Raw genomic sequence first — 27,836 nt, 5'->3', positions numbered from 1 at the left:
AAGGGCTTCCCTGATAAAGGTCCCAGTCTCCAGGTGGTAGTTAGAGATCTCCTGCTATTACAGGTGATCTCTAGGTTACAGAGAGAAAATGGGTGCTCTGTGGCATTATACCACATTGATATCCCCCCACCCATTGCCAAACCTCGCCCTCTCAGGTTCTACCCCCCCCCCAAATCTCCAGCTATTTCCCAACCCAGACCAAGCAACCTTATTTCAAACAGCTGTGAGGCTGCTAATTACTTAAAAACTATGATGTTGTGGGTTTTCTGGGTTGTATGGCTGTGTTCCAGCCATATTTTCTCCTGACATTTCACCTGCATCTATGGCTGGTGCCAGGAAAACCCACAGCATCCTGGTGATCCCGGCCATGAAAGCCTTCGACAATGCTTAAAAACTGTGGAAGATCCTAATCTCTCACTCATTTAACTCGAGAGAAATTATCCCGGGAGGTATCTGCCATTGCCAACAAGTACCCTTTCAACGTGCTTAGTTGATTGCCATTGATTTCAGTTTGTGTTCCAGGGTACAAATCCTAGATCCTGGCGCTCTTATGTAAGCCTATTAGCTGAAAGAAGGTGACTGCAGCATAATATTTCCCCAGTTTATATGAGATCCTTTTAGTTTAGCCTTCCTCCTCCCACCATCTGTATGGGTTCAAAATAGCATCAGATCAGGTAAAGCTAAAGTAAGGCAAACACAGCCCAAATAATTTAGGAATAGAAGGAAATGCCAAATTAAAATGAACTGTTTCATTTTTGTCATCTGGTTCTTGTCGTTTTATCTGCCTTTTGATTACATAAATAAATCATATTTGTCATACAGTGATCTTGTGAAATACAATGAGTAGAATGCAGTAGTTGAAAAAAAGACACTATTCTGCTGGCTTTTCCACTCAATCACACCCACTTTCCTTCCTCACTAAAGTCCCCGTCCCATGGCTTTTGTTCACAGAGGTTTGACAATCCTGACATAGCCTTCTTGGTGGTCTAAAGGGCCCCTTTTTCACTAGTGGAAAAACTAGTAGGATCCAGTCCTTACATTTTAATTCAGTGAATTGGCACAAGAAAGTTTTATTCTGCTGTACAAGTTAGTAAAATTTCCTGAAGCCCTTTCTTAGAAAACATTTATTCCAGGGGCAAAGTACTAGAGCGTATTGTGGTTTAAAGCATTTGGAACATGAAGCATAATTTAATTTGCATATAAAGTTAATTAATAAGCAAATGCAGAACTGCTTCTTAAGTTGTGTACTTTCAAACATGAAAAACCTTTCACATTGTTTAGAACTGCATGGAAGTTTAAAATAAATAATGTGACCTCCGTTCAACCTGCCTGTATATTTTTGATCCTTCAACAATATTAAAACATGTAAGCTCACAAACATTATGCTGTGTCAGGGATGTGTACTTAGGAAGAATTAACTACAAGGTCTGCTTGAAGTTACCAAACATTCAGCAATCCATCTTCATAGTTTGATTTCAGAGGGGGGGAAAGTGCTGAATGTATGTTCCTAGAAACACTTTCTGGATGCATCCTTTTTGCAATTGTAACATGTTAAAAATTGTTGGTGAGAGAATAAGTTCATGTGCTGGTGTTATAAAAAACAAACTTACACTGAACAAGACCAGGAGTTTGTCTTCTTACTTAGTAAGACTTTTTACTTTTTTCTGTGAATCAAAAACCACAAACTGCTTTGAAACTTGTTCTCAGTTAAATGTTGGTTGGCAGGCAGCATGCTCACCAATCATAGATAAAAAGCAGCCTTAGGCTTGCTGAAACAGTAGTGCAGTTAATTCATGGGAAATTCCATCTGTCACTCATATATTTTGTCCACCATCCAGCACAGAGATGAAATCCATGGGCTTAAGGCCAGCTGACTCTGCTGTTGTGGTTGTTAGATTAGTCACAGAAACTGGAAGAAACTGCCATTTGCGTAATCTTAAAATATACAGAGAATCTTTCACAGTGCATCTGAAGGAACGCCTTCAAACTTGAGCCATACATTTCACTTGGCAGTACTAAAGGAAATAGATGTTGTATTATTATATGCTTTTGATGAGTCCCCCCCACACACACACACACTTGACGCACAGCAATTAGAAATGTGTACATTTGTGGTGCATTGATTGATGTGAATGATAAATTTAAGATTTTGGCTGTGTTAAGAAATGCAAGGTTGATCAGTATGGAAGCAACAAATAATTTATTATTTACTTATTGTAAGAATTTTTATGCTTTATATTCCCCCCAACAGTCCAGTATGACAAAATTGGAGTTTGTCACATTTCTCACACAGCTCTGTTCTTCATTTCAAAAAGTCATGTTTAGGGGAAAACGTGGGTTATTTTCTGGGGATCAATTGCATAACTAAATGATTTACTGTGATTGTCTTTATTTTGTATGCACTGCAATATGAGCTTTTATTGAATGAATGAGAGTATATAAGTGTAATAGTAAATAAAAATTGAGTATTGAACAGCCTCTTTGCTGTTTACTTTTGTGTCTTAGTATTTTCTGCTTTGTAAGAAAATTAAGCAGACATTTGTTTTCACTTGCAGTCAGACATTTTCTGGTATGTTAAAAAGACCAGATTGTTCACAGACTCAATCATCTGGAGACAGGCCCTATAAATGGAGAATTTGTAACAATTCATGCTTCTATAATAAGGTTAAATGAATCGTGAATTGTGGCCAAATCTGTGTCACATTGATGGTCGCTATCATTTGACTAGCAGATCAGACTTGCTTTCTTTAGCTATAATATTGTTGGTCATCTGTATTCTGAATTTCCTGCAAGCGACAGTAAATTAAATGTAATATAATATTTTGTATTCAGCAGAAATATTCATGTTTGAGGAATAGGGTTTCGCACAGGAACAGTCTTCAAGGAACCTGTTATTCTTGTAATGTTTTAAATGACTTGAGAGCTGAATAGTTTAGAAGCTTTTTCATTTAGAGGCCCTGTGATTATGTAAACTATGTAAATTATTTGTAAAATATATGCAAATTAAATTAAGCTTCATGTTCTAAATGTTCCAATAAGTTTGAATCATGATGTATTTTAATGAGACGCTAAATACTATGCTAGTGCTTTCACTGTGGAAAAAGAGCAACATTCTCTGTAAAAATGGCACCACGGCTATGTGTTTTGTTTGTAAGATCTAATTATATCATAACTTCCAGATTACTTGTTTTATTGAAACTGAAAATGTATCCAGAAAAGCACCTTCAGATTTATGCTGGAAATGTCCTAATAAAATTAAAGTGATTGTTTAAATCTCATTTCAGATATGGTTTGCCTTTGTTAATGGATTTTCTGGACAAATACTGTTTGAAAGGTGGTGCATAGGACTTTACAATGTGGTAAGCTTTCAATATATTGCTTTTAATTTATTTGAACAGTTATTCCTAAAACATACTGAATCTTTGTCAATCGGTTTACCCATTAGATGTTTACAGCTATGCCCCCACTGACACTAGGAATATTTGAAAGATCCTGCCATAAAGAAAATATGCTTAAGTATCCTGAATTATACAAGACTTCTCAGAATGCCCTGGATTTCAATTCAAAGGTAAAAAATTATTATATTAATATCTATTTTAGTTATTTGCAATTAAAGCAATGGAACTGTTCTGTATCCCTGTCAAGTTTAGTAACTGAAGATAATAATTATTTGCTGGGTCCAACTGGCCCCCCTACAGAACCCCGTGGGCTAGGGTTGCCAGCTCCAGGTTGGGAAATACCTAGAGAGTTTGGGAGTTGAAACCTAAGGAAGGTGGGATTTGGGGATGGGAGGGACTGCAATATAGAGACTGTAATGCCATGTAGTCCATCTTCCAAAGCAGCCATTTTCTCCAGGGGAACTGACCTCTGTTGCCTGGAGATCAGTTAGGACAGCGGGAGATCTCCAGCCACCCCTTGGAGCTTGGCCACGCTCCAGTGTTTATGCTCAGCCCCTTCCAGCCCTTTCTTTGCAGCCCCTCACTTAGCTTGGAAGGTTGCAGGAAAATCTGAGCAGGATTTTGCTTCGCATAAGGAGACTGGCAGCCCCTCTTACATGCAGGTTCACTGACGTTTTCTCTTGATATATGGGGTTCCTTGGGTCCTGGCCAATGCGGAAGGGATTTTTTAATTATTTTGTCACTTTTAAATATTTATTGATATCTTTATGCTGTGTTGTGAATGGAGATGCTAAAAATACAGTCTGCAACAGCTGTTCTGCACTGACATTTCATTGGTGTTTTCTCCTATCATCCGTAGCAGAAACCAAGCAATCCCAACCGTAGATTCTGGTCTGCTATAATCAATTTAAAGTAGCCCTCATAGCTGTTGCTCAGTTCTTGTTTCAAGCCATGTTCTGAAGGCAATTATGCCTAGAGTTTGGCCATTGATGCTAGCCCTCCGGGAGTCCATCACATGAACACACACTGCCTTATAGTGAATTAGACCATTGGTCCAATCAAGGTGTTGTCTACTCTGACAGGCAGTAGCTCTTCAGGGTCTCATGCAGAGGTCTTTCACGTTTACCTGCTACCTGATCCTTTAACTTGAGATGCCAGAAACTGAACCTAGTGCATTTTGCATGTCAGGCAGATGCTTGATCACTTACCTGTGGTCAAGCCCCACTGGGTCAAGTTTACAGATAATGCACAGTATGAAGAAGAGTTTGGATTTATATGCCCCCTTCTCTTCTGTAAGAAGACTCAAAGGGGCTTATAATCTCCTTTGCCTTCCCCCCCCCCCCAACAACTGTGAGGTGGATGGGTCTGAGAGAGCTCCAAAGAACTGTGACTTGCCCAAGGTCACCCAGCTAGCATGTGTTGGAGTGCACAAGCTAATCTGGTTCACCAGATAAACCTCCACAGCTCAAGTGACAGAGTGCGGGATCAAACCCGGTTCCCCAGATTAGAGTGCATCTGCTCTTAACCACTACACCACACTAGCTCCTTGAATGAATAAATAAAATTTCAATTTAATATTAATCCTGATGTATAAAAATACATTTTGTTTTTCAATGTGACTGGTTTGCATAATGCTTTTATTTTATTTATTTTTATTTGGTTCAGTTTATATGCCGCCCTCCCCAAAAGGGCTCAGAGTGGCGTACAGTAATTTAATTAAATTTTAAATTAACTGCTGTAGCTGATGAGAATCTAGAACAAATTTGAAGACTTTGAGGACATGTCTATTTTTTATTAATGAAATTCTGTAAAATGCCAAGTACACTGTTTTCTCCATATAAATAATACTCTGATTGCAATTAGTTAAACTTGTACTTGCATTTATGATGCTTGTAAAAAGTCAGTACTAAAATTGAAAATTGGACTTGGCTTCATCAAATTTCATACACAATTAAAAAATATTTTTAAGAAACCATAAGTTCAACGCCAACGTTAAATTTATTTCTAGGAGAAGATACAAAATTTATGTAATAAGTTAGTTGTCAGTAGATCAAATTGCTACAGCCATTCAAATATAGCAAACTTTATACCAAACTTGTCCCAAAATCAAATGTTTCACATTAATGTGACTGTTAAATATTTGAATGTTTATGTGAATTCAAATTAAATTATACTTGCAAACCCAGCGGACCTTATATTTCTATGGAATTCACTATTTTACAGACTGGTTTCTGTGCCTTTTCAGTTGCAAATATTTAAATTATTAATTTTACAAGAGTAAATGAATCTAAAACACCTCAGTGCATTGCATCAGATTTGTTATAAGTAAATGCTATGAATAAAAGTCTACTAACTACCTGGGAAGGCAGGATTGTTGATGCAGGTTTGGTGTGTGAGGATTTTAAATCATTGTTGTATTGAATGATGATGTGTAGATTTGTTATGCTAAAAAGGGTCAGAGATCATGGGGCCATGACAGAGGTTAAAGGATTAGCATGTGACAATAAGTATTGGTCAGGAAAATGGGGGGAGGTCTAATTTTATTGCACCCACCTGTGCTTTCTGTCAAATAAAACTTGAGGTAATGACACAGCAAGGAGGCGAGACGAAGGTTAATGAGCAACACAAGTTCAAATGTGCAAAGTATTGTGGCATAAATTGGATCATACAACCTTATGTAACTGGATAAAATAACAAAGAACTTCAGGACACAGCGGAACATTTTCTTGAGGCAGGCAACTTAATTTCTGCTGTATGAACAACCCAAAACTATCAATGCACGTCAGTTTAACACAATAAGCCTGCAATCTTATGCACAGTTATTTGGGAGTATGCCTGTTAGAATGTGATGGGCTTAGTCCTGGGTAAACATGCATAGGACTGGGCTACACGAGTCCTGTTTTATAAAAAAAAATGTAATTACAAAACATGGTATTCCATAGAAGTACCCAAAGCTATCTTCTCACTTAGATACGAAAACTGTATACCATACTAGATGGAACACTGGTTTTGAATTTTTAAAAGATTTATTTTCATTATAAATATAATCAGAACAAAAAAAGAAAGAATCAAAACAAATATTACAATTCAGTTGGAAAACTAAGAAAAAAAGAAATTGCACATATGATATTATGCACAGCAATCTAATAAACAGTACACACATAAATGTAATAGCTGTTTTTGCCGATAATGAATAATAATAAACATGAAATCATGGTTATCAAATTAATCAAACAAAAATCATAAAATACCCTGTGCAATATATAACAAATCTGATAATGGAGTTAGACAGTGTTATAATATAAATTCCAATTGATGAAATAGGTGAAAATAACTGATAAGTAATTACTGTTATAAATTTCTAAGAATAATTCTCACGTATTAAATAATAATGTGCACATTATTATCACCTATTCATACTATATTTACATGTTTATGTCTTCTTTTCTTTTGGCTCCTTTTTCAATATTTAACATATAAGGTTTATTAACAACATTTCTCAACTCATCATTTTTAAAGAATTATATAGATAATAATACATTTATCTTTCAATCCTTTGGTCTCTTATGCACAAAATTCATTAATTTTGCCATACTGCATATTCAGCTAGTTTCCTTTCCCATTCCTCACGGCTTGGACATTCTTCTACTTTCTGTTTTGCTGTGAGTATAACTCTAGCTGCCATTATCATATATCGAAACAGTGTTACAATTTGTAGGATGTTTCTTGGCAAAATGCCTCAAAACACACTCTTGGCAGCCATACCCAATTTTTAAAAATTTTCTGAGTTTCTGCATGTATTTCTTTCCATTTAAAAAAAAATTATATGTCCACCACATATGGTAAAAGGTACTATCCAGTTCTTTACATTCTGAGCATTTCGCTTTGTAGTTCTTGTCCATCTTCTTGATAACCTTTGGAGAGATATACCACCTATAAAACATCTTATGCCAATTTTCTGTTCATAGCTGGGTAGTTGTAAATTTTATACATTCATCCATAAAGTTTCCCGTCCTTTCTGCTGCAAAATTTTGTTTCCATTTAACCATACATGTTTTTACTTGTTCCATTTCTGTATCATATTGAAATAGCTTATAAATTCACCCTAACAATTTTTTTTGCTGTATTATCAACTTTTCAAATTCTGTCAGTCTCCTTATTACATCTCTTGGCCTTTCTTAATCTTGAGACTGATTGAAAATGTAATAGCCCTTGTACTTTTCTATCTCCATCCTTCATTTTTTGCCAAGACTTAATTATCTCCATTTGTGATAAAATCATTATTGTTCCTCACATTCTTGTCATAATTAGTCTGTAAAGGTGATATTCAAGGGGAAATTGGGGAACTCATTCTTTTTTTGTGTAGATTCCCAAATTCTAAACTATCCACCTGTAGTTACATGGCTTCACTGTTGCATTAATGTTTTATAATTGATTTTTTAGTCCATGAACAATTATGTAAACCTTCCAGATCTGCCATTTCTAATTTTATTACTCTTTGGCCTGGGTTTTTGGTCCAGTCTGAATCCAGACCAAACCAGCTGCTTGATAATATAGTTTAATATTAGGTACTGCTAGTCCTTCTCTCTTTTTTTCATCTTGTGAAACTTGAAATCTGATTGGCTTTTTGAGTGTACCTTCCACTTATTGTCCTTTTAGTATGAGTTAGTAGCACTTTTTTATAAATATAAACAACTGTAGAAAAGTTTATAAGGCAAGGAATGAAGTACAGCAAATAAATCAGCAACAAGGGTTTTTGTTTGTTTTATAGTAGTGTTCTTTTCTTTAATTGGAAAAAATAGAATAAAGCTCCAGTTGCATAATTTTATTTTATTTTTAATTTCCATCGTTGCATTTACCAAAATAAAAGTAGGCATGTTTATATTTTCTGATAAAGAAATTAAAAGGGGAAGATAGTGAACACCTTTTGAGAAACACAGAAATAAATGACCAACGGGGAGCTCTGAGGCATAAAATGCCTCTCGGTTATATTAATTCTCGGTTATATTAATTCTTAGCCTTTCGAAAAACACATTTTCTGATTCTAACCAAAAGTGAAAAAGAAGGGTCAGAGTTCAGAGAGTTAGTTTTATCACAAGTGGTTCTCATGAATGTTTGTTTTCCCTTAGGTTTTCTGGGTTCATTGTTTAAATGGCCTTTTCCACTCAGTAATTCTCTTTTGGTTTCCACTAAAAGCTGTCCAGTCTGGTAAGTCAAAGAATGAAATATAGAATTTGAAAGCCCTGTATTTCTTTAAAATGGCAATTTCCAGAATTAATCTTAAAGCCAAGTCTGACTCTAAAATCCTGTAAAATCCTTCTCAATAACTTTTTTCAGTTGGAGCTAAAACTCAGATTTTGAATGTGGTGTGAACTGGGAATCCAGCATTTATATAGTGTTGCTATTTGTGTTGCAGTCAGCAATATAAGATATCTGAATAGTGGCTTGTTTTGCATCAGAATCCTTTTGCACAATTAGAGGGGTGTGTATAAATCCTTTTGCAGAATGGGTTATTGAATGACAGTGGCAGTTGATATGAGTGGCATTTGGATGTGTGTTTCCAAATGAAGATTGTGCATCCTTTCAACTTGTAAAATTGCAAGTTTGTTGAAAATTAAAAAAGGCAAGCTTCAAGACAGTAGTTGAAAGAGAATCATTTTATTGTCAGAGAATTGCTGTCAATGTCCGATGCATTTCCATTCAAATAATTCCCATTTTATTCTTTCCCATCATGCTGTCTTACAGATACTATATTTGCAAGTGGCAGAACCTCAGACTATTTGCTTTTGGGAAACATAGTGTATACAGTAAGTAATGCTAATATGAAAGCATTTTACAGGCAGAGCAGATTGCAAAGCTATTTCTCCTAAGAAGCCAGTGAGCCTCCTCTTGGTACTCAGTGGACCACAATCATGCCCAGAGCTCAGTGGACCACAGTCATGCCCAGCATGCTGCGCCTTGAGAAGCTAATTTCTCTAAATGGGAGGTCAGTTGAAAAGAGCACACTTCTCCATCAGATCTCAACACATGGTGACTTCCAGTAAAAACAGGACCAGACATGACTGTTCAGGCAAGAGCACAGGTTGAATGCTGCTGGTCGGGGGCATACCGCCCAGGGGGACATAGGGGGTCAAATGTCCCTGGGCTGTGGTCTTTTAGTCATATGGGGGGAGGCGGAAAATTGCCCCCCTCCACACTCCTCTTCCTTTCCCTCGCATCCATACACTGAGGTTATGGGGGCGGGGGGTTCCGGAAAACTCAGATTTTGCACCTGGCTGCATTTTTCCTAGATACGCCTCTACTGCTGGTGCAGGTTCTGCATAGTTTTGACCTCCTGTTTGTTTACCTGATTCTAGAATTTCATCACCGCTAAATCACTATCTGGATCTTTGTTCTAATGGAATTTGGGCTGTGGGGTAGGAAAAGCCATTCCGGCACTTGATATTTTGATAGATTTTTTGTGTGTCCCTTTCATTTTCTCCCACAAAATTAGATAGCGTTAGAGGCAGTAGTCTGCCATGACATTCAGATTTTTATTTCATTTCTCTTCATAGCTGGATTTCCATTTCATATAATCAAATGTGAAAATCCTCTGGGCACTTTTGCACATGCAGAATAACGCACTTTCAATCCACTTCCACAATTCTTTGCAAGTGGATTTTGCTATTTCACACAGTAAAACCCAGCTGCAAAGAGCTTTGAAAGTGGATTGAAAGTGCATTATTCTGCATGTGCAAAAGTGCCCTCTTTCAAAGACAGCCTGTCCCATCACATAGCATGGAGGACTGCTACGAGTAACTCTTAAGGGCTCACTGGACTGTTTTTTTATCTTGATTTTAAAACTGAAACTGGGCACACATGAAATGTGTTTTAATGTTGAACTGTTCTTTGAAATTAAAGTGAATGTTGGCATGCGTCTTTATTTTGAAACTTCCTGGTTTCTTCATTTTAATACATCTGTTACAGAAAAAGTACAATAACTTATTTTTCTTCTTTTTTTAGTTTGTGGTAATAACTGTATGTTTAAAAGCTGGATTAGAGACTTCATATTGGACTGTGGTAAGAACTTATTTTAAAATTATTTACTTAAAATATGTATGTCTCACTTTTCTCCCACTCAGTAGGACTCAATTTACTTACAACTAGCTACAAAAATACAGAACAATTAAAAAGGAAAAGAGCACGCTATTACCTATCATAATGATTGACTTCCATCTACAAGCCACAAGCACAGATTGGAACTGCTCATTATACTGAGCTCGTGCTTTGCAAGATGGGGATTGGAGGTGGTCCCATGATGTTAGGCACCCAGGTCAGGAAGAGCTTTTAAAGACGAACGCCAGCACTTCGAATTGAACTCGTCGTTCAGTTTTCAACGGAACAGGAGCCTTGCTGCTCCAATAGAGAAAACGTTTCTTCCAACTTGCATTCCAGTGCCATTCCATAAATGCTGGATTGTTTCACAGCTGTTTGTCTATCTTTAAAGTTTGGGGAACTGCCCTTTTCTTTCAACCCCACAACCTCTTACGATTTGGGTATCAAGTGTAAAGGCTTTGGGTTTGTTGCCACGAGGTAACTTTTGTGGTGAGAAGAATTTGGAGGTGTCTAAGGCAGGAGTTGTACAAATATAACAAAATAGGTTTATTTACTTTCAGCTTTTTTTAAAAGAACAGATCAGCAACACAGGTCTCCAGTTAGCCTCCAGTTAGTCAAAGGAGAAACCCAGTTGAGGCATAGATATTTAAAGTAGTTATGGCTTCAGGGTGCGGTTTGAATTCTCTCATTTTTTCAGGTACAAATAGCCTTTCACAGACTAGCCACTGGGTTGTATGATCTGTTCTCATACGCACAGGATTCCTTCCGTACCAGGCTGCCCTTTCTCAAGAGTCAGGCTAAAGGGTACAAGGTCTGCTCATCACAGGCCTCACAACCAGATGTTCTGTCCTCTCCCAGAGGTAGAGCTAAACCGTTCTGCAACACTATCAATCAGAGCTACCCTTCAACCCATTCCTTTCTGTTCTTTTGATGAGATGGACATGAACTATGACTGCAGTCTCCTTGAGGCGGACCTGAACTAACTCCTGCTGTACTTTTCTCCAACATTCCATCCCCTCTTTGAAAAGTGATTGGATAGGGCAGCTGCACCCCCATGGGTTCAAGGATGGAACAGCTGAGTAGCTGCTTTTCCCCTTAGGGACAGCACAGCCTCCCGTCAATCACAGTTCAGTAGTTGGGATTCTATGCCCAACTCTTGCTCTCACTGGCAGGGGTCTGAGAGGGTTCTACAGTGTACCTGCACCGTTCTTTATCAAGACTAAGGGGCAGACACCTTCAGTTCATATCTTACTAATTTCCGCAGGTATAAGACACCATGCAGGCTGTTTGATGGTGATAGAAGATAGAGAACAAGAGTCATTCAAGTGAATAGCAATAATAAACCTCTAACATTGATTAAATCACCTTAGAGTGACACAGTAATGATTAGGTAGCCCCATTTCCCAGCCAGTCACACCTTGAGCCAAGGGAAAAGTTCAGCTGCCAATCGCCTTCCTGCCCAAGCTTCACACACAGGATGGATCCCAGAACTCTTCGAGGGACATCCGTTTTGTGGGGAGCAGTGTCTTGCTCTAATGCCATTCTTTGATCCCTGTGCCCCTTAACAGGAGGAGAGGTCCGACTGCTTATATCAGTAGGTCACTTTACATCCAAATTAAAAATTAAGTATAATCCTCATCCCATAAAATAATACCTTGGTAAAGAAACATTAAAATACCTCATAAAAACTTACTGTTTCAGTAACTATTTCAAACAACATAAGCAGTGTTTGGTATTTTGAAATCTGAAAACCACAAGGGAAGTCTAAGTCAAACTCAGCTCAGGGGCATGAATTCTTCAATCAATATTACCAGTCATGGACTGTTTATACAGAAAGACTATGGCCGTTGCCTCACGGCCATGCTGCGGGGGTGCGTTGGCGTATACGATGCCAATGCACCCCCCCCCCCCGGACCGTTTGCACGGACCATCCTGGTAGGGGTGGGGAAGACGGCGCAGCCTGCGCAGAGGTCACCCAGAGGCTGCGCCGTCCCCCGAACGCCTTACCGTCCCTCTGACCTTCCGGCGTGTTGCCCAGGCCAGGGGACACGCCCCCCTGCCCTGTGCGACAGCTCTGGAGTCGCAGGGCAGAGGGGGCATTTCCCCTAGCCTGGGTGATGCGCCAGAAGGTCGGAGGGACGGTAAGGCGTTCGGGAAAGGGGGGAAATGGCGCCTTCCAGCCGCTGCCATTCGCAGCGAGGTTTAGAAACAGGGAGCGAGGTTTGGAAACAGCGGCTTCGCACCGCTCGGGGGTTGCGAGGCGGCGGCGGCAGCCATGTGAACCCATCCCAAAGGACGCTGTTTTTAGTGTCCCTGGGACGCTGTATTCCACCCATGCAGAAACAGCCTATGAGAAATGGGAGAATACACCATGTTCTTACTAAAACAAATAAACAACATGGAAGATAATTGTGGTAAGCAACCAGTTTGTCAGTTCACTTCTAAAGGGAACATGGTCAAGCAAGTGCCTTTTTAGGTAATGCCTATGTTATCAAAGACAGAATGCCTCTCTACCATGGCTGTATTATGTCATTATTTCATTTATTTAAGTTTGCGAGCATTCACTAGAATAACTGAATTTACAATTGTTGTTCTTTGTTTTCTTGTTTTCTTGTTTTCCAGTTTAGCCATGTAGCCATATGGGGAAGCATTGCACTATGGATAGTATTTTTTGGAATCTACTCTTCTTTATGGCCTCTTCTTCCTATTGCTCCTGACATGTCTGGGGAGGTAATGTATGTCTTTTAAATAATCTCCAGATCTACGCATAAAAATTTATTTCACTTAAGTTGGAGGCCTGACTGATTATTCTGTCGGTTAAATTTCTATTTATTATGAGACCTGAAGGTTTGTATTACGGCACATTTAATACTGTTAATGGCTTTATTTTTGTGCAAATGCAACTTCTTCCATGCACAGTTTTAAAAGAAAGCAGTCTAATTCCCAATTCTGTGTGCATTAAACTTTTTCCTTTAATAGATGTTCTGCCTTTTTAACCCATCAAAAGCTTAAGATAGTAACCTTCCATTACAAAAGCAACCATTAATGTACAGCACCCTCCTCTTTGGCCTAAGTCTTGTCTTTATCAATACGTTGCTGGCCAGTATAGCAATTAATTCACACTCCATGGAAGACGATGCTTTTCATTGTGTGTGTGTTAATTCCACACTTTTTTCCTTCCATTTGGTTCCGGCAATGTTTCCTCTTTGTATTTCCTCTGTTGTTTTCCCAGGCACTTTTGCCCCAATGTTTTTTTTTCTATTCATTTCCAAGCCAACTTTCCTTGATCGTGTGATCATGTTGAAACCGTCTTTATTTCTCCACCCACCAAACACCTGTCCCTTATTCAAGCCCCTGTGGAGCTGCCCAGCCTCCTCTTCACACAGAATCAGAATCTTTATTACAATCATAGATCATTATAAACCAGCATAAGGTGAAGGCTTAAAGCTAAAAAAGAATAGGCACATGGGGACAATGAAATTAACAGATAACCATACAGTAACTATAACTTTCAAATCTAAGTCTATTTTATGGCACGTACCATCCTACGGCATATTTCAAGCGCTGCTGAACAGAACCTAGCAACATTGTATGTTGTATCAGAACTGGTATATGTGAGCAGCATAAAAGTATTCAATTGTCCTGTACGAACTGGCAATCTACATAGCAAGGGTCAGATCAGGCTAGTTTGTATATTTTTATAGTACTGACTAACAGGTTCAAAAATGAGCTCCTGATCCATAACTGGTCTTACCCCTTCTGGCTCAAAAATGTGACCCAGGGGCAAGAAAAGAACCCAAAACAGTCTCAGTAATGATCCGGAGACTCATAAATCCAACAAAGTGGAAAAACAGATTGACTGCTTTCTTCCCACCATAATGATAACCCAGAATGTGAGTAATGGACTTACAGCGGCAGGATTCTTCTCTGCCCCACGAGGACAAGCAAGCAGGATCAATTTTTGTGGAGTGCTAGGCTGTGATGTAATGTAATGTTTGGACAGAGACACAGGTCAATCGTATCAGCTTTGTCAATTTCATCTCAAATTAGTATTGTAACATTAAGGCAAAGGTACACTATGTCTGCAGTTAGGAGCAAGTGAAAGTGACCAGGGAAGTTACTTTTGCAGAATGAAATTGACAAGGGATTGATTCAGTAATAACCCTGTGTTACTGCAACTCTTATTTGGCTGCAAAATGTGGTTCTTTGTGAGAAGGGATGGGCTATATGGTTTGGTACCTTAGGTAATAGCACCTGCTCCAGTAGGTTTTTGTTTTGGCTTCCATTTGGTGCAAAATCTAGGTCCTTATCCATGCCCTGTGTAGTTGCCCAACCTCCCCTTCAGCCATTTTCTCCTCCTGGGTTTCAATTTGTCCATTTCACATGGAACTTGTAATCTTAATATTCGGTCAGAGATACCAATTTAACATTAGAGAATGATTTTGAAGCTGGGGGCAATTGAAAAGAGGACTAAGAGTAATCACTGCATGTAGTTGGGGACTGTGTAGCAATTCAGAGGGGGGCAAATCCCTCTCTGGAGGTGGCATAGGCTTACGCCAGCAGAAATGCCCTCCCCAGGGCACTTACCCTGGCAGAGGAGCAAATCTGCTGGTGCCCGGTTGCTGTGATGGCTGGCTGCGGCAGCCAACCTCACATTGGTGTTCCCAGCTGTAGCAGCATGATGGGGGCATCCCGGGGGGTGGAGTCACTGGCAGAGGTGTGCCACAATTTTCATGGCGTATGTCTAGGGGGAAGTTAAAGTTAAGTTTTGTTTTTTAACTTTTTTGAGCTTCCCACACCATAGGAAAGCCCTTTGGAATGGGCAGAACAGTGCTGTCCCAGCCCACCTGACGGTTCTGGATTGCACTGTTTTTTTCCATTGATTTCTTTCCATGTAGTTTAAATGGTGACCTCCACTTTTTTCCATTGTTTTCTTTCCATGTAGTTTAAATGGTGACCTCCACTTTTTTCCATTGTTTTCTTTCCATGTAGTTTAAATGGTGACCTCCACTTTTTTCCATTGTTTTCTTTCCATGTAGTTTAAATGGTGACCTCCACTTTTGAAATGTTACTACACAAAGTTAAAAAGAAAATTATCATAAACATATTATTGTACACATCAGTGTGATGTAATGATTGATTATGCCTTTCAGCATTTTTGCCAAGTTTTTGTGTGGAACACTGGCCTGTCTAAACTTGTCTTAAAATGATACTGCAAAGGGGGGAAACTGTTGTGTGGAAGGTTTTCAAAATTTCACAAGTTTCAAAAGAACACAGAAAGTGATTTATGTGTCTGCTAAAATTAGCACCAAGTTGTCTGGAATCTGTATTTTTCTTTTCTAGTTCTTTATTTCTACCCGCCCACCCACCTCTGCAGCGTATTCCATTTGGTTTCACAAGGCCATAAAGGGGTGATGGCAAAGAGGACTTGGCATAGACCACAGATCTCACACATTAGGCTAAATTTCTAAACCCCAGAGGCAGACAGAGTCCATCCCCAGAACAGGCTGCCCCTGTTAGCCCCATTGTCTAAAACGGATCAGTTTGCCATTTCCCAACTGACCTGGCTATGTGCAGAGAGATGTGAAAAGTTAGAGACAAAATGGTTTCTACAGAGTAAGGAGGGAGCTTTCTTATACAGAAAGGAAGGAAATACCTCAGTGGGATTTTATTTTTTTCCCTCTTCATCCAAATATACAAAGAAGCCTTCTGTCTTTAATGTGAATGTCAGCTTTAAATCTAGTTTTGGATTAACTCTGCAAGAGAGAAAAAAATCTGACAGGCTTTCAGATATGACACAGAAAAACTTTTTCCCCCTCAATTCATGTTGCTCATTTGTAAAGCCAAAGGCTGGATTGACTGAATGGTAGGCGCCAGTTGCTCCTTCATTTATAGTTAGCATTACAATGGTCAGAATTAACATCCTAAGACCTACATTATCGCTTCTGCTGTTTCACGAAGGAACACTTTAATTCAGGGCTGCGAATGCAAGGATAGCTCTTTGCTGTGTTACTCTAACCTTAAAAAGCCATTAAGAATAATTTGAGAAGGAGAGAGTGCTATTGAAATTACATCTAGTTTAGTTTTGCATTTTATATTATTCAGGAATCAACCTGCTTATTAACTGGTTAATGCAAAATCCAGAGATTCTCATCTGCTTCAACCAACAGAACAGAGTCTTGTGTCATCTTAAAGGCTAATACGTATATTATGGCATAAGGGCTCTAGTTCATGAACACTTATTCCATCCTAAATTTGCGTGTTGCTAAAACTCCGCAAAATTCTTTGTTGTTTCTACGCAAAACATTAATCAGAGCATGTTTTTCCAGAAGTAGCCGCTTTAAGAATTGGCTGCATCATCAAACATGTCAAAGGTCCTGTTTTGTATTATTACATTTATAAGTTCAAAGTGTTTTCTGTACAGATGCTTTCTTCATCCGAAATGATGTACTATGTTACTTAAATCTAATGTTTAAATCTAAAATTTTACTGTAGCATTTAACATATTTAAATGAATTACTTAAATGTTCACTTCAATATTTGTCCTACTTTGCCTTTTGTGTCCCTGATTTATAACTTCAAAGTGTTTTCTTTCATGTAGGTTCTTCTGAAACTATGTATTATTTTATTTAAATCTAAAATTGTACTTTGGTATTTAATAGTTTTGAAATGACTCGGTTAAACCTTCACTTCAGTATTTGTCCTAATTTCGCTTTTATGCCCCCCGAAGCAGTGAGCCTTCTTGCCTGTTTGTCCATGATAATTAGTACTTGCAGTCCTTTAAAATAAAAGTCATATAGCAGCTCCACAACAAAACACATGCTACTCTTTTTATTTGATCGAGCTTACATTACATCACTGCTTGTGGCGGGAGGGAATATGCCAGTTTTCTTCAGCATCAGCTCTCACCCCCCTGCACTATCTCATATACTGTTCCGTAAAGTCCTATATTTCTCTCAAACAGCACAGCAGGTGAAGTACCACCTGCATGAGCAGATGTGCCTCTCATTCATATATGGGATTTTTTTTTGGAACCGAGCCCAATATCTTTTGATGAAAGAAAATGGATGTTGCCATTCAGCGAAATATTAAAAATCACCCTTCTACATGCACATCTCTTATTTGTCCTTCTCATGATCCACATGTTTTGTATTTGAGAGTAACTAGTACATATAGTTGACTGAAACTAATTTCATTTTTAAATTGTTGTCATACTTCCGTACCATCCATGCTTTGATTACTGGAAACCCTGCCACCTTGTTAATTAGGACTGGATTCTGACTAGTCATGTCTGTACTAAACAATAAGAGCAGCCCAAATTTGATTTTAATCAGCCAGAATTTTTACTATATGCTATAAGACTACAGGAGCTTAACCTCCAAGCTTAAACTTTGTATTACTGTTGGTTTTTAAATTTGCATTTCTCTTTTATTAGCTATTACGTATACTCTTTGCTTATGCCAATAAAGGACAGATCTGATTTGATTGCCGGAAAGTGCCATAATGATACCACTTCACCACCTTCTCTTATGAAAGATGAAGAGGGCATTATAAAATATTTTTTAAAACAGCTATAAACCAACCATCTAGTGATTTCATCTTTTCTGGGAGTTCAGAGGGCCACGGGCTGACTGTGTTCAGGTCTAGGAAGTTTCCAAGAAAAACTATTGCCAGTCACCCAAATGAGACCCCTGTCACCAGACTTCTCTCATCCTTTCCCAGTTGGATAATGTTTGCACAGTACTGCTTTTCAGTCATAATACTGAGCATCATCCTAAATGTTTCGTATTTCTGATCTGTAAATTATAACTTTTAATTTGAATCCATACAGGCAACAATGCTATTCAGCTCTGGTGTCTTTTGGATGGGCTTATTAAGTATTCCAATGACAGCTTTGCTCTTTGATGTTGCATATAAAGCGTAAGTAAAATGCTGCCTGTTTATGGGCTCTAAACAATTTCTGTGACCCTGTATTATTATCGTTTTAGAAATCAGTGCTTTGTTTAGTCTATAAAATTATTATGTGTAGAGATAATAAAATATAAAATGCATGAAGATGTTAGCCTGTTTGGAAAAAACTAATATAATAAACTAATTTTAATGTAATTGTATAGATTTTTTTAAAAAAGAGATGACATGTTTTGTGGTTTCTGGACTGTTTATATATCTGTGAGCTGGATGTTTGGTGAATGTTTCTCACTGGCTAATCCTGAAAAAATGCCATCATTGCAGGCACAGCTTCATAGTTAAAGCAGTGATACCTGGGAGCCACATGTTGCTCTTTGAGGTGCCACCTATGACTTGCTGGAACACTGTTCCGTGGATTTCCAAACTCAAGATTTCTATTTTTATTCTCTGTCAGATTGTCTGTCAGATTTTATTGTCTGTCAGGTTCAGATATTTGTTTTCAAGGACAATTTTTTGTCTATTGTAGAATCAAGAGAACAGCATTTAAGACACTTGTTGATGAAGTTCAGGAGTTAGAAGCAAAATCTCAAGATCCAGGAGATATTGTTCAAGGGAAAAGGTAATGTAAAACACTGTATATGCCATTATTTTAAAAAATGTTTCTTTGACTCTTAACTGTTGAATTATTTTTGCCCCATCATATGATTATTTACTAAGGAAGGTACTCAAGTGTAAGGTTTGGAACAGTGATGGCGAACCTTTTCGAGACCAAGTGCCCAAACTGCAGCCCAAAACCCACTTATTTATCGCAAAGTGCCAACATGGCAATTTAACCTGAATACTGAGGTTTTAGTTTAGAAAAAACGGTTTGCTCTGAGGCGTGTGTTACTCAGGAGTAAGCTTGGTGAAGCAACTGCAGCGCTTCAAATGGGTGAATCATGACCAGAAGCAAGACCAGCCTAGATATGTGTGTGGGGGGGGGGGTGATTTTCCACTCCCCCTACAGGACAAACTCTGTGTGCACGTGCCCACAGAGAGGGCTCTGAGTGCCACCTCTGGCAAATGTGCCATAGGTTCGCCACCACTGGTTTAGAAGCTTGGAAGCACCTCAGTCTCTGATGCGACCCCAATGTTTTTTAAGTTGGAATTACAGGTGAGAGTTCCCTACAAAGGCTTTTCCACTGAATTCATTTTGTTCCTGCAGTGAATCAAGTGGTGGTATAGTTAAGCTGAATTGAAATCATTTTAGAATCAAGTTTTAAATATTTGTTCTAATATAGGCATCTGCTTTCTTTACAATAGCCAGGATGCAGAGAGCCATGCAAGTAGTTCTGTCTGCCCAGGAACACCTTACCCTCCCCAGGCTCCACACCCTTCCAGGATTTTTCTAACCTGGAATTGGCAACCCTGTCTCCCTTCCGTCTTTATCTGCCCCTGAGTCTTACGCTTCCCCCCCCCCCCCTCTACTCCAGGGACCTTTACTTAAGAAACCTGTGCTGCAATAGTGTAATGCCAGTCACTGAGCCAGGCCCACTTGCATGGTAGAGAACCCTCAAGGATTTGTGAGGTGGAAACTTACTTTCCCCTGTGACCCCCTTCCTGCGCAATTTAATCTTTTCCTCCTCCTGGCAACACCGGTATCCTCTCCCTTTTCTCTCCTTCTTAGCCATTCACCAACCTATCATTCATCTTCAGATATGTTAATTATTTACTCTCTTTATACCCCACCTTTATCCATAGTGGGGAATCAAAGCAGCTTACATTATTCCCCTCTCCTCTTTTTTATCCGAACAACAACCTTGTGAGGTGGGTTAGGCTGAAAGTATGTGATTGGTTCAAAATCACCCAGGGAGCTTCCACAGCATGATAGGAATTCAAACTTGGGTCTCCCAGCCCCTGTTCTGAAGCTTTAACTACTACCCCACACTGGTGACTGCTGTTGAACAGGAGCAAGCAGCCAGGTCTAGTTGAGTCCTACAAATCAGGTGGTGTCCAGTCACCTAGACGTTGCTTCTAGGATTGCCAACTTCCACATTTAAGTATCCTCTGATTTGACCAACTTGATGTGCTGATGTGATACTAACCTAGCAGAGTCAAGAAAGGATTTACTCCTTGGTCCTAAGCACACCTGTAAGTGAATTTTTGCTTGTGGTTCAAAATACACATGCTTTCCAACAAGTGAAAGCCATAGGAATGGTTTGGAACAGAGAGGGATGTCACTTCCAAGTTCTTAAAAGGGAAATATGCCTAATTCTACACTTGTGTGACCAGCATGGCTATACATTGGCAAGCATGATTGAGTTTGAAAACAAAATATGAATTGTTTCAGTGTAAGTTCTACTGGGTCTTGCAAGCTTTGGATGGTTAATTGATCGTAGCATCTCTAACGATAAAAGCTCCTTTCTACTATTTTAAAAAATATGGCTCTAAAAGGAATCATAGCAGTGTACAGACTTGCTCTGCCATATTTCTTGTCAAATGTTTTTACTCCAGATCCAGAGGAAAGCAAGGGATAAGGAATTAAATTAACCAAAAATTTATAAAAGCTTCCTTCTGCTTCCTTTACACATCTTTGCATGTGAAGTAATTAAAGAATAGCAATTTAAGTCTTTTAAATATAGTCTTAATTAGGATTTTAGGAGCTTCAGCTAGAAATTAGTATATCCTAATGCATTGAAATGATGTATGAATATTTAGTTTTGCAACATCAATTCTGGATTTTTCCCCATTCCTCCATTCTTGCCTAAAAATGAAATATGATAATTAAGTTTCTAGTTATATCTTTTCTTGTAAGTTTCTGTATTCATTCCCAGTTGGATAGAGAACAAGTTCCAAGAAACGGTGGTTCAACTTACAGCATCTACCTTGAAGAAGTCGTTACAAAATTGTCGTTAGCTTTCCAGATTCATAGCTTGCTAGCTTCATAGTCTTTATAGCAAATGTGAATATTGTTTCAAATATCAATATATTTCACTTTTTTTTCATTTTTCTCTCTAGCTTAACTGAAACAGCTCAGTTGCTTAAAAATGTCTTCAAGAAAAACCAAGTTAACCTATACCGCTCTGAGTCTTTGCAACAAAACTTGCTTCGTAAGTATTTGTGAACTTGTATGAAAAAACCCATGTAATCAAACCACAGAAATAACAGAAGCTTTAGCTGGGTTTACAAGGATCTATGTTTGTTTCTAAGATGAAAATGAGAAATAAGAAAATAGATTTGTAGATAGGCTTGTACCTAACGCTGTGGTCTGAAATGTGCTAATTTGTTGCTTAAACTTCATTTTAAAAAGAAGAACAGAGTGTTTAATATATTTTTATTCTGTTTTTAACAACATTATCCAGTTATATCTGGATGGGTGGGTGGATGGATCGTAACAAGCATCACAGTAGAATGTGCTATTAGGATGTATTACATGAGTAGTTTAATGGATTTGTTTTCCATTTTCATTCCTGCTTCTCTCTTCTAAAATTCTGCTTCTCTCTTCTAAAATTAGCTATTTCTCTGTAAAATGCCAATGCCTCTCCAGGTACAATGGTTCACATTATTTTGGTAGACCTTTAAAATATTGCAGTAAAACTTGAACGTTCTGTTGCTTCATATTCGCAGATGGCTATGCTTTCTCTCAAGACGAAAATGGAATTGTATCACAGTCTGAGGTAATAAGAGCCTATGATACCACAAAGCAAAGATCTGAGGAATGGTGAAAGAGAACAGTGTCATAGAACTCTAATATTTGCCACAGTGAGGCAACCAAGGATCTTTACTGGACTTGGTAACAAGGTCCAGTGACAGAGATTAGAGGAAGAATGCTGCTGCTCTTATTCCCTGAAGTTTGGATTCACATGTTGAGTAAATGTAAGCACTGTGCAATTATACTGTAATAACACCATCTGAATTCTGCAACAAATGTTTCTTGGATTTTGTAAGCAAAAATTTCCCTCACTCTTTCCAGACTGCTTATTTACAGTGAAGCCTAATAAGTAATGTTAATATGTAATATATATATATACACACACACGGGACATAAAGAGTCAGATTATCCAGCATAGCACATATTTACAAGTGTAGCCTTTGCAAAGGTTTATGAATGATGAGGTATCTAAAATGCCATGTAATGAGCCTTTGATTTCAAAAAGTGCTAAAATAACCATTTTTAAATGACTTGTGTGATGAAGTGTGACATAAAAGCAAGGTGTTTAGAAGGAATCGTGTCAAACTTGCCTAAAAGGTTTGCCAAAGAAGTTCCATAAAACGTATTTCTCACCTTAATAATCATTCATGGAGAAAATTTAACGGATGGCGATGTCAAGTGTGATGTGGAATTGCATGCTTGAAGCTCTGTACTTGAAAAGTTTTACAGTAACCTGAACCTTGATACAGGTTGCTTTTTGTTGCATTTGTGTTCAGATCTATGATCACTTGCACCTTTGGCCTTACAAAAGCCTTTCTTTTATTTCCCCCCTCCCCCAATTGTTTAACAGAAATGTGTATATTTAATACATCAGTCATTCTCTCTGTAAGGGACATGTGTCTTTGAGATTTGTTTGAATTATGTACAAATACTGGTCAGTATTATAGCCCTCCTTTATGTGTAAAGAAGCATTCCTTGTGCAGAGAGGAGGGTGTGGACAAAAACATCCTCATAATACCGTATCTAGGTACATTATTGGCACATATTTCTGCTGGTACCGCTTGTCTGCTGGAGGAACCAGGGCAGAGGATGGAGTGGTTTTGATTTAGTTCTCCTTTGTACCAACTGGTTATCAGCTCTGTTAAAACTGACCCAAGGGTGCATGCGTTCCATGTTTTTTTCCCTATATACACAACACTTTTGTGTTTTTAGGACTGAAACCAGAATGCAGTACCATGCATAAAATCTTGTTTCCCTGCACGGAAAGGGATCAGAGCCTGGTTTTTTATGCTTGTTTTTATTTTAAATTATCAGGACACTGTATGCACAGCTTGTTTAAAACACGGTAATAATCTGTAGCTTGTCTAAAAAAATCCAGAAATAGATGTCATTAGGTCAGTACCATGCCTGTATGTCCTCTTTGCTTTTTAAAACAATTATTTATTATTTCTGTCAAATATATTGTGTACAGCCAACCATAAGTTTTTGAATTAGGCTATGTTGAAGTTTGAAAAATGAAGTAATGAAGAGCTCTTCTGTGTTTCCCTTTGCTGTAAATCTTCTGATATATTCTGCTAATAAAACAAGGAAAATAAACCAACAATCAGATAGTGTAGGACTTCCTGCCTCACAACCAGAATTCTTTTTAAATTAAAATATTTTTAGATATGTTGATGTGTAAAAGTTGGTTGGGAGAGGCAGAAGTAATTTGAACTCTGCTGTTAGTTTTGACTCATTATCCTCAAGTCCATCTTTAAAATATATTCCATATAAGAGGTTTCACCTTTAGCTACATACACTGTACATCTCATCTACCTGTGAAAAGACATGCATATGTACTCTGGCAAACACAGTATTTCAGAGTGACGGCTCCCATATGAAGTTCAAATTGTAAAGTCATACATTGCAGGAAATTGGTGACTGTGAAATGCCATGGAACATTTCATGTTATTGTGATAATACCTATTGCAGAAAGAAAAACTGTCTCACAAAAAAACCCCAGCCTTGCTGGGCAGTTTTTCTGCTTAAAATTGCCATCTAGAAAGCTTCAGAAACAGGTAATGAATGAACTGACAAGGAGGGCCAAATCACTTGACCTTAAAGGAAGAAAAAAAAAATCAGGGCATGCCCTTTCTGAAACTTGGGCACTTATTTTATGTCCTCTATGGGACACATCAACATTAACAGATTTCCCTAGTGAACAATTAAAAATGATAATCGTCTACCATACTTCTAGTACATTTCCAAGCCATGCATATTTCTCTTTTGAATAAATGAATAAAGTCAGTAGAGAGAGAGATTGTAATTTAGGGAAAACTCTGTGCTCTTTCACATATCCCATTCTTTCTTCCCAGCCCTGATGCAGCCTCTTGTGGCCTCTGACAGAATTGATCTTCTGGAAGGGGGGGAAGGGGGTATCCTTGATTCGGTTCCCACACCCCAGACAAATGGTCTGATTCAACAGTGGTGCAGAAGCACCACATGCACCCACACAAATTGTGGGTGCAGGTGTGTACCCCTCCTTTCTTTCCCAGCAATACAAAACAGTTTGCATTCAAATGGTGCAGAAAACCTGTTGGGGGGGGTTCACACAAACAAGCATGGTTCCTTACCCTTGCCGGATTAGAGTTAAAAAAAACATAGATACCGCATTAAATAGAGCACAGAAAATCAAAGTTCTGTGACCATCCACCTTTAGTAAGATGACACACAACATATATTCATTATGGCATTCCCTTTGGTACTTGAAATCGATAGCTCTCAACACATTTAATTGATCACTGGATTTTGGATGCTGTAAAGTATCTTTGTAAAATAAGGGTAACTTCAGTACAGCACATTTGGTGCAGCATGGCTTTCTTATGCTTTGTTACGAATCTGAAGGAGTGCCCCAGAGTTTCAACGTCACCCATCTATCTTTAATTCTTATCCATTTGATTTTAATGTGCTTTCTCACACACTGGGTATCATTTTATGCAATAGCAGCCAATAGCAGCTGCATGCACTTGATTAAAACAATGTGATCATTGTGTATATGTACTGCCTTTAACACTTGACGATGTTTGTATTAAAATCTGCTTAAATGTTCTAAGTTCAGAAAGAACAGATGCCCAAGTACACAAGATTTATTTCAATAAAGGCCAGGCTGGACAGACAATAAAATACATATTGCCAGACAGATAAATTTCATACTTAAAAGCAATATAAATGATACAGTATTATAATATGGAAATATATTATAATATATATATATATTCCACTGACCACGGGGCATATATTTTAATAAAAAGATTTTACACTTCTAATAATTAACTATATTGTACCAGTTCTGAAATCTTAAATTTCTCTTAAATCCAGAAGGGAACTGCTATGTATCTTTATGTGGACTGTGTAACTGTTTTAAGCTGTTATTAAATAGCTTCAGCAGTCTTCAGTTGACTGAAAATAATGCCATTCAGAAGCCAATGAATTTACACATGCCCATGTTGTTTTTAACTGCTTGTGAGAATAAGAGTACCTGACCTGTTTGAGAAGCCATAAGTGGACTTGTTTTTCTTAGTGCTAGATTTATTTTTGCAAACCAATTTTGACAAATTTATAACGAAGCAACTTTCTAGTTGTATAAATAGAAGAAATATTTAAAACAAAAGTTAACCGTGAAATGTTCCTGTTGCAAAGTATCGCATGGAATGCCATCTTTTGTCAACGTTTAATTAATTTTCACTTACTAGAGAAATGGACAATATAGTCAGCCCATCCCTCTTTTCTCTGCTTAATTATGTAGTGTGCTAAAACAGCTGTAAGTTTTTATCCGTCTGTCTGCATGAGTTAATCTGTCACAATGTGAATTTGGCCTGATGCCTGCTTCTGCTATAACTCTCATTGTTTCTTTCCCCTCAGTTAGAAACATGCATCACGCCACACGTATTTTGATAAGCAAAAGTGAGTGTTGGGTAAACCGCTTCATTTTACTACTATTGAATGTAAACTCAAAATCACATACATATTGATTACTATGAATAGAATTCCAGAATGCGTGGAATTTTGTGGAAGACTACATGGGTTACCCAGTCGGCAAAATGATCCTAAAAATTGGCAGAGCCCCGTGCATTCTGTGGATGGTTTCAACACACACTTTTGCATTCGTTCAATATTTTGTAATTACAAAACTGTGACCCAAATGTGTAGAGGTAAAATCATGTTTGTTTGTTTTTTGCCTTGTTCTGCAATCGAAGCCATAATGCACTAATGTTGATTTTCTGCTACAACTTGATTTTCATGTGTTTCGATGTCCAGTCACTAAATGCTGCCATGGAAGGCAGGCACTGTGTGAAGGTAGGACTTTCCAGCTACACTGAACCATTACTGCTGAAGTTACTGTGGAAATTGTGAAGCTGCATGGAGAGGTTTTGACTCAGTGTTTATGGTAGTTTTCCTCAGGTTTAGTTCTAACTTGATGTCAAATGCACTGTTTTATAACAAGTTATTAAATTTTCGTAATATATTCAGTTCTATGCAGTGTAACATGTCATTGGCATTTTGTGAATGTGCATGTTTTAAACTGCAAATTTTAACTGTTTGGTCTCTTGTTTAAAAAAAAATAAATCTTACAATTAAGGAAAATGCTAAAGTTGTAAGCATTTCTCAAACATATACCCCATCATTCTAGTATTGAAATTCTGTGTTTCAGCCTTTCATTAATCTGATGTCACTTTGCTAATTTAATGGCCTTCCATAGGTTTTATTAAATGATCAAACTTCTAACAGGGGAGGTAAGTTTTTCTATTACTTTCAAGTGGATTTTCAGCATGAAAAATTACACGTGCTGACTAATTACATTTATATATTATCTGCCAACACATTTGAGGCAGTCTGCAAAGGAAAATTTAGAATAATGGCTTGCAAACTAAGACACGATTCAAAAAGGGACTTAGAAGGAACAAGAAAACAAGTAAGTTCAGACACAAGTCCTTCATTGAAAACCTGAAAGGATCTTTGGTCCCCGCATGAGAAGATGGAAGGGGAAGGAATAGCATTCTATCTAACAAAAATAACACTACTTAGAAAAGGCAGCTATTGAGGAGAGACTGACAGGATGAATACTTTGTATAAGTGTAACAAAGGCAGTGTTAAAAGCAGTTTGAAACCCAACGATAATATCCCATGGATGAGCAACTATTTGCCTAAATACCAAGACCCGCAAAAAGACCTGCCACAAATCTGTATGTAATCGGGTAACATGAAGTCAAAATCAAAACTGATCCGCAACTAGAAATGGTTTTATTTGCATTCAGAAGAATTATCTTCTAGAATTCCAGCACATATGAATGATATAATTTAACAACATGTATACAGTTGGCTGGCTGCCTACAAGAAATTATCATTTTGCTGAATTTAATCATTTCTTAGAAGTGCCAACTTTTTATTCTTGAAAATTTTGGATTCAGCTGTCATTAAATAATTACTGTGTATAGTCAGATTCCAAAGAATAAACATGTCATGTATACTTCTCCAACAGCACCATATCTCTGACAAAACTACTGCACAATCAGCGAGTAAAATTCTGACAGCACCTTTCTTCCCCTGTATGTTGTACTTTTTTTTTTAATTCAAGCCTGATTTAGCATCTTGGTTGTTATACATCTACATTTGTTCAATTAATTGAAATACTTATATTGCCACTTAAACAATAAACTGACTATCTCAAACAGCAAACTCATATCTTTTTATACCACAAAATATAATCCTATTATGGTTGTCTATTACCATTAGTTAATTCAGATAACTGTATTCCAATAGTTAGG

At 37.9% G+C, this 27,836-nt stretch overlaps 1 protein-coding gene across 4 annotated transcripts in view; it reads left to right on the top strand.

The window, feature by feature from the left end:
- Positions 1 to 27,634, top strand: part of ATP8A1 (ATPase phospholipid transporting 8A1) — a 104,309-nt gene extending 76,675 nt beyond the window's left edge. For all 4 annotated transcript variants that reach the window (XM_048508985.1, XM_048508987.1, XM_048508986.1 and 1 more), the window contains 10 exons: positions 3,285 to 3,359; positions 3,446 to 3,568; positions 8,528 to 8,606; positions 9,144 to 9,205; positions 10,401 to 10,457; positions 13,116 to 13,223; positions 18,325 to 18,413; positions 18,928 to 19,020; positions 21,399 to 21,490; positions 22,008 to 27,634. In XM_048508985.1, coding sequence (XP_048364942.1) covers positions 3,285 to 3,359; positions 3,446 to 3,568; positions 8,528 to 8,606; positions 9,144 to 9,205; positions 10,401 to 10,457; positions 13,116 to 13,223; positions 18,325 to 18,413; positions 18,928 to 19,020; positions 21,399 to 21,490; positions 22,008 to 22,105 — 876 coding nt within the window. In that variant the 3' untranslated portion in view covers positions 22,106 to 27,634. The remainder of the gene's footprint in view (positions 1 to 3,284; positions 3,360 to 3,445; positions 3,569 to 8,527; positions 8,607 to 9,143; positions 9,206 to 10,400; positions 10,458 to 13,115; positions 13,224 to 18,324; positions 18,414 to 18,927; positions 19,021 to 21,398; positions 21,491 to 22,007) is intronic.
- The last annotated feature ends 202 nt before the right edge of the window (positions 27,635 to 27,836 follow it).

Source organism: Sphaerodactylus townsendi, linkage group LG10, assembly GCF_021028975.2.
Source record: "Sphaerodactylus townsendi isolate TG3544 linkage group LG10, MPM_Stown_v2.3, whole genome shotgun sequence".
NCBI lineage: Eukaryota > Metazoa > Chordata > Lepidosauria > Squamata > Sphaerodactylidae > Sphaerodactylus > Sphaerodactylus townsendi.
The sequence above is the reverse complement of the archived record's forward strand: the minus strand, read 5'-3'. Positions and strand labels throughout refer to the sequence as shown.